Source organism: Carcharodon carcharias, chromosome 7, assembly GCF_017639515.1.
Source record: "Carcharodon carcharias isolate sCarCar2 chromosome 7, sCarCar2.pri, whole genome shotgun sequence".
Classification (NCBI taxonomy): Eukaryota; Metazoa; Chordata; class Chondrichthyes; order Lamniformes; family Lamnidae; genus Carcharodon; species Carcharodon carcharias.
Window position 1 is genome coordinate 149,273,771 of NC_054473.1, and position 7,705 is coordinate 149,281,475.

General features: G+C 40.2%; 1 protein-coding gene across 1 annotated transcript in view; it reads left to right on the forward strand.

Annotated features, from left to right (window-relative positions):
• vstm2b (V-set and transmembrane domain containing 2B) overlaps positions 1 to 6,125 on the forward strand; it is a 56,023-nt gene extending 49,898 nt beyond the window's left edge. The window contains exon 6 of the mRNA XM_041192489.1: positions 5,659 to 6,125. Within this exon, the coding sequence (XP_041048423.1) occupies positions 5,659 to 5,735 (77 nt within the window). The 3' untranslated portion in view covers positions 5,736 to 6,125. The remainder of the gene's footprint in view (positions 1 to 5,658) is intronic.
• The last annotated feature ends 1,580 nt before the right edge of the window (positions 6,126 to 7,705 follow it).

Here is a 7,705-nt window from a genome sequence, read left to right on the forward strand (position 1 = left end):
ATGATGCTGGGGTAATTTTGTCTTATGTGTTGCAGTCTTGTGTCTCAGAATGATTAACAAATTTGAAGTGAGAGGATTATAGTGATGGTTACTGATTTCTAGTGCTGTGCCAATCCATTAAATTTCTATCTGAACACAGCATATTTAGTATATAATCTCATATAAATATCAAATCTATGTTATTAAAATAAGGATTTAGAACCAAGTCTTGACCTCCGAGTGTTACTATGCTAGATAATCATACAACTAGAAAGGAAATGATACAAGCCACACACAGCTCATTCAGATTAAATCTTTCCAGCGGTACCTAGTCAATTGCTTGGCTACTAATCTAAAGATTAAAGGTAAATAATGGAATTGTTTGTTTTGTTACTGAAACAATTTCAACAGTTTGCTCTCTGATAAGATCTGAAAAATCAGATCATTTTTTTTAATCGCTGCGCCATTAATGGCCATACCTTCAGCTGCCGAGGACCTAAATTCTGGAATTCCCTACCTAAACCTCTCCCCCTCTCTACCTCTCTCTCCTCCTATATGATGCCACTTAAAACCTACCTCTTTGACCAAGCTTTTAGCCATTTGTCCTATTACAGGAAGAGTGTCTCAAAACTGGCAACCTCAGGACTGAGGGCGTGCTGGATTTCAGATTTTGCTAGATTTCAGGTCTGGCAGGGTTGGGGCTATGATTGGTTTGGGTCAAGCTGGGTCAGTGGGGTCAAGGGTCGCTTGGATCGTGGGAATAGACCAGTGCAGAAGTGGCAAGGGGGTTAACTAGTCAGATGCCACACTCCGCCAATGCAACACCTAGCCAAAGTGTCCAGGTAAGTTTTTTATTTTACTCAATTATAATTGATGCATGGCACATTCTAAAAATGTCGAGTTTTCGGACAACTCTAGTTTTTTGGACAGCTGGATATGAGACACTACTGTATGTGCTTATGTAGCTTAGTGTCAAATATTGTTTGTTGCTGTTCCTGTGAAGCACCTTGGGACATGTTACTACATTGAAGGTGCAATATAAATGTAAGCTGTTGTTGTTGTACAGTCTCATGCAATACCAGCTTGTTATTAGCCAATTGGTGTTTTACTGTTTGGATTTTGATATTTTCTTTATCTCCAGAGACCATGGGGTAGAATTCAACTTGCTGCTTGGCATAATAAGGATCAGCACCTGTCCAATTTACAATTCTATAACAGACGGTCAGTGCCAGTATTCGGCCTAAACAGCAAGTTGAAAAATCTACTCCATATTTCACATCAGTGACAATGAAAACCACATTAATTTTGCCTGAAAACACTACATATAACTTGATTTAGTGTAAACTCTAAGGTTAGTACTGGCCATCGGATTAAGAGGTTATTGTATTCAAGGGCATTTTTATCATACTTTCACTCTTGACAAAGGCTTCATTATACGCCATTTCCTAAGATGTTCACAACTGTGAAAGAAATACATTGATTCATCCAGAATGCAGTATCTTATATTTTTGATGATTATGTACTGCTCACCGGTTATTGGACAAGAATTTTAGTTCAGCGGGCACTCACAATCGGCGGGCCTGGGAGTTGCCAGGGAACGGACCCCCAACCGTGATCGACCCCCCAATCGCAATTTGACACCGGCTGGCCAATTAGCGGCCAGACAGTGTGAAAGGCATACTGAAAAGCTCAACGTTGCCGGGGTGGGGGCGGGAGGAGGGCGAGCGCTGAAGTCAGCGCAGGGGTAAGGGAGCGTTCACAGAAAGCTCCCTGAAGGCAGAAAACTGCCTCAGGGAGCTGAAGAATTTAAATGCCAACAACAAAGATTGTAAAAACCGCGAGAAAAGTCCACACGTCAGAATCAGTCACCGGAACATATACCAGATGAAAATTCTGTGCAAACATTTTTATTTTTTTAATTAATATCGGAAACCTCGTCCTGCCCTTGGATGAGGTTTCCTCAAAAAGGCAAAGGCCACCTGGCTGATTTGCCTGCCCACCAAACGTAATGTTGGACGGGCAAAGGAAAATAACAGTTGATTAATACGTTAATGGCCTTAATTGGCCTCTTAATTGTCAGCGGGTGCTCTGCTGACTCTTGCACATGCCTGCCATCCAAAATATCATGCAAGTGCACAATGGTATCAGGACACTCGCCCGACGTCATCACGCACTATTTCATGCTCAAGCGTGTTGAGCGCGCACACACACAGAGCGAAAAATTCTGCCCAATATGTTTGTTACAAATTTTGGTCTTGCCTTAAAATTTTCAGGTACAACAGTACTACTCATTCCTATTAGTGATCTGTTCATTTTACATTTACAAGTGTGTCTTTACTGCCTGATTTTTAATCATGCAACAGCATAACCCAAAGATGTAACAGTACTAACCCCCTTTAGGATCTGAACCAAACATACATTTCTTTCAGATATGAGCTCTCATGCTTCTCCAACCTGCTTCAAAGTGAACCAAGAAAAAAACCTCATAAGATGAGGCCAGATAGTAATTTTAAGCTGTTTTATTTCACAGCAAAATAACACACACAGCAATAGTTCTGATCAGAATCACTGTATACAATCAGTACAATTTATTCTCCAGTAATAATACAAAATATTGGAAATGTCATGCATCCTCATGTCAGTGGATCATAATTGTTGACTTAAACAAAATGGGGTAGAAATTGGGGGTGGAATTTTGTGCCCTCCCCTGTGGTGGGTTTGGTACTGGGAATGTCGGCAGGGTTGGGGTGGGGGGGATGAATGGCATTTAATCAGGTAGGGGAGTGGTGGGTGGGGATTGTGCCACCTTCCGGCTTCCACTTCAATTAAGTCTATAGCAGGAAGGCTGTAGACAGCCAATTGAGGCTGTCAAGTGGGAAATTAATGCCCATTTAAGGTCCTCATCTGGCCACCAGTGGTAGTAAACCAGTGGCACTTGAGGGTGTCACTATGTGGGGAGCAGACAAGGAAACCTGTGGTGGGGTTACTGTGGGCTCCCAGAGTGAGGGGCGGTGGTTGGCCTCTTGTTCAAAGGCACATTGTCTGCTCAGGGAACCTGGGAGCCACTTTCTTGCCTTTGTTGTTAATCCTCTGCACGCACCAACCCCGCACCCCCACACCCCCCCCCCCCCCCCACCCCCCCCACAACCCCCCCACCCCCACTACCCCCACCCCACAACTCCCAACCCACGCCATCACTCACCTTTGGCCTGAGATCCAGCAACAATCCTAGGCCTCGGGTGAGTGTTGTACTGGCAGCAGCCTCCGTCTCTGCAATAGTGCTGCCATTCAATAGAGCTGCCAGCCTCTGATTGGCCAGGGGAGTGGTGCGAGACTTCTGTCCCTGGGGTCCTTGATCCCAGAAGAAGGCCCGTCTGGGTGAGCAGCAGAAAGTGCAGCAGGCCCTCCCGGAAACAGGTGACGTGGCTCTCGCCGGCTCAATACCTGGTGGCCAGACCCATGTTGCCTCCATAAGATTCTGGCCTGGGTCTTATTGCGTTACTTTAAGGACATAAAATGGGCACAATGAGTGATGATTTTCTCACAGCCGACGGATACCTAAAAGATGTCTGTGCCAATCTTAGGTCGAGCTTTTTATCAGGCAACCTTGGCAACCATCTAAAATAGTCATTAAACTGCTTACATTCAAACAAAGCTCACCCAATTAACATGAAACTTTATTTAAGTAGTAAAGGTTAAAGACATTACTTTGCAAGAGTTACTGAGCCCATTAGTGTGAGGGAGATGAATTAATATACACAACTGAAATGACATGGCTAAAAAAGATGGTGCTTCAGATCTTGCACCCTTTCTTCCTAGGCAGCACATGAAGATCAGTGGGAAGTCAGAAATAAAAAGCTTGTTAACATTTAATGGTATCCCTACAACCAATTGAAATATCATTATGGTGAAACCCACTTTGTTTTTCTCTCTTATCCATTTTCTCTCCAATTTCCTATCCTGATGCCATTAACTCCTTGGTGGGGTTCAAATGCTGGACAATCTCCCATTATCTTTCCTAATTATTTATGCATAAACTGTTAAGAGGATTAGTCAAACATGGAGGCACAGGCTGTAATTCTCTTCCATTTGAAACCATTTTAAATGTCAGACTGTAAAGACAAAAACAGCACAATTCAATGAGGGAAAATAATACAACACAATTCTTTGACATGCAGAATCTTGAGTGAAGTCATTTTAATTCTGAGCAGCAGCATATATCAATTCCTGGCACAATGGATTTCTCCCACCCAGTGGACTTTATACAAGAATGGTTGCAAGCATAAGCACTAAAGAAAGCAATAGTTAAGAATTTAACTGGTAGAAATAAAAGACAATCCACACAGAGCAGAAGCTGAACCCTGTTTCTGTTAGAGAAGAGCTTTATTTTCAGTAATTTCCTACAGTAGTAAACCTGAAGGCAGGATAGGCAATTTGGTTTAACAGATGAATAGGTAGCTGAAGTAACAGAGGTTAAATAACCTTCTCCCAACTATCTCTCTGAAGGTTAGGCTGAGGAGCTGTTAGTTTTGATAATAAGAACCTGAAGCAGTTTCTCTAACAAAAACCAAATAGGAAGACAGAAATCTTCAATTAGTGCACAGGATACATATCCCATATATAGAGATGAATGAATCCAACAAAAATCACAACACTAGAAGGAAGGAAAGATGTTTTCCAGCTCTCAGCTCCTTTTGATTTCAAGTTGCGAAACATACATGAAGATGTTGCATCTTTTCTCCTGTATTTGTGTGTACTTTCACTGTTTAAAAGAACATAATCTTGATATAAAATATAGTTAGCATATAAGAGTGCAGATTACATACTTAGGAATTTTTTTTCCGTTTAGTGTCTATTCACAATCATAGAAAAGCTGTTGCTAGCCACAATGTGTTTAGCTATAGGCTATGGCTGTCATACAGTAGTTATTATAACAAAATAAATACAGCTTTGCCCTAAAAGCAAGACACATTTCTGTTGAAAATAACCCAAGTCATGTAATTTTGATTTATCACATGTGCTGGAGAAACCCACCTTATTGATGGGTTACATCCTATCTATTGGTAGAGTTATTTGAGGACTATCTCTAAAGCTGCATCTCTCTCCAATTTACTAAGTATTTCACTTCCTATGTTATAACAGTGACTTCACTTCAAAACTGTTTGGCTGTAAAATGATCTGAGGTAGTGAAAGATGATATGTAAATTCATATCCTTTGACCTTGTTCTTTATCTTTGTGTGTATCATAGTGGTATCGTAACAGTAACACAGGAGTTTTCTATGATGCATTGACCAGAAGGAACATCTGACAACCATAAAATATTAATTAATTTTAACTGGCATCCTGTTCACATGAGCTCAAAATAGCACCACTTTAACCACATTCAATAGTATAACTCTGATCCAATTCCAATTCTTTACTGCAAATTCAATTATATCAATGTATATTCTGTTTATAGCCCAACACTTTGGATCTGAATTGATTAACTTTAGTTTGGAATATTTTGAGCTTAAAAGCAATGGGGCAATTTTCATGTTCCGCATAAATCAGGCTGAGGGCGAGTGTGGTATTGTGGGTTAGTGCCAAACCTTATTTTTGTACATTGATTGCAATGATGGGGAAATGTCATCAATTCAAAGTGAAACGCTGTAACAAATGATGCTTTATTTTGCCTGCAGGTTTTGAACCCCTTTCTGCATCTCACCCATTCCTGTTTATCTCTCTGCTGATCTTACAAAGGCTCTGCACATATTAGTAAGCCTTGACTGATTTCTCCAAAGTAATCTTTCTCAAGCAAACAAAGAAAATGTGCAGTGGAGACAAAAAAAAAATAAGACTATGAAGAGTGAAGAATTTCAAAACTGGTTAGATCAAACTGCCTTTCAAAAATTGCAAAGGAAGCACTTGAAGGCTTGAGAGGGAAAAATGTTTATCTGAGGACGACCTTCAAAAATTTTCAGCAGTCCAATGTTGCACATTCTAAATGTTCTCGACGTGGTAAATTAATTTCCCGATAAACACAATGTAAAGCCTTGCTGTATGTAGCATGGCAATTGTTATTAATAAGATTATTTTCTTGGTAAATAATCCACCTGCTTGTTTTCTGCACAATTCACTCCATAGCCACCTATCAGTTCTTGATATTCTCAAGTGATAATTCAGGGTCAGTGACCTAATGACATTTGAGTATTTTAGATTGATCTCTTTGTTCATTTTCTCATTTTATTTTATGGCATTTAGATTTAATTCCCTTTGAGAATTTTGAGTAGGAACAACACATCCCATCATAAATACTATTTAGCATCAACAATATTTATTTTTAATAAAGATGGAAAATAAGGTAATACATTCATTTATAAACTGTATTGATATATTGCTGAAAATAAGTTGGAATAAAGAATTTTCAAATAATGTCTTCAATACCTGTATTGCTGTGCATCTCATCTTAGCACAAAAATGACAGATTCATTAAATTCTTTCTCTTCAAAGATATTGGTCCGATGTTACAAATACATTCATCTCGTGGTGACTAAACAAAGAAGCACACACCAGGAAACCCCAGGTCCATTCCTGTACTTGTTCAGGTCACTCTGAAAGAGATAGTACACTGTTCATTATTAATGAGACTACTACATCAGAGTTAAACACTAAAACTCAGTAGGAAACAAGATTAAGTAGCATGGAAAATTGGAGACAGTGCATCTGCGATTTTCTGATATTCTTCCAAGTAGGCAAGGATTTATCCTAAAGAGTGTATCTTAGTAGCATAGATGTCTAGTACAGATATCTATAAATTTACTTGGTATATGTGTGCCTGCTAAACAAATGTCTAGCACAGATATGTCTGCTGTTGTGACTTTTGTTACAAAACCGTAATGTACAATGTACAAGCTGCAAGAATTATGCAGTCATGACTTGAGATAAGATATTAGCCCATCCGTGGCATGGATAAGCAATACATCAGCTCCTCTAATTAAATAATTTGTTCTTGATTAAAAAGTATTTTGTAGCTTTTTCAATACATTTTACACTTAGAATTAGATGACTTACTTCTCCAGTCTTGCAAATTAGGCTATACAAAAATCACATAAATATTATTTGTCCTAAACATCTAATATTTTGAACACCAGTTTCACAAGTTGATTTTTAAACATTCTTTTAAGGGATATGAATATTGCAGGCAAGGCCAGCATTTGCTGCGCATCCCTAATGGCTCTTGAGAAGCTGGGTGGGGTGCGCTTTCTTGAACCACTGCAGTCCATGTGTTGTAGGTACACCCACAGTGCTGTTAAGAAATGAGCTCCAGGTTTTGAATCCCAGTGACAGTGAAGGAACAGTGATATAGTTCCAAGTCAGGATGGTGTGTGTCTTGAAGGGAACTTGCAGGCAGTGGTATCCCCATGCGCCTGCTGCCCTTGTTTATCTGGTTGGTGGAGGTTTGGAAGGTGCTGTCGAAGGAGGCTCTACAAGTTGCTACAGTGCATCTTACGTATGGTACATAACACTACTACAGTGCACCGGTGGTGGAAGCAATGAATGTTTATGGTGGTTGATGGGGTATTGATCAAGCGGGCTCATTTGCCCCTGGATGGTGTTGAGCTTCTTGGGCGTTACTGGAGCTTCACTCATCCAGGCAATTGGAGAGTATTCCATCACGTTCCTGACTTGTGGCTAACAGATGGTGGACAGGCTTTGGGGAGTCACGGGGTGAATTACTTGCCACAG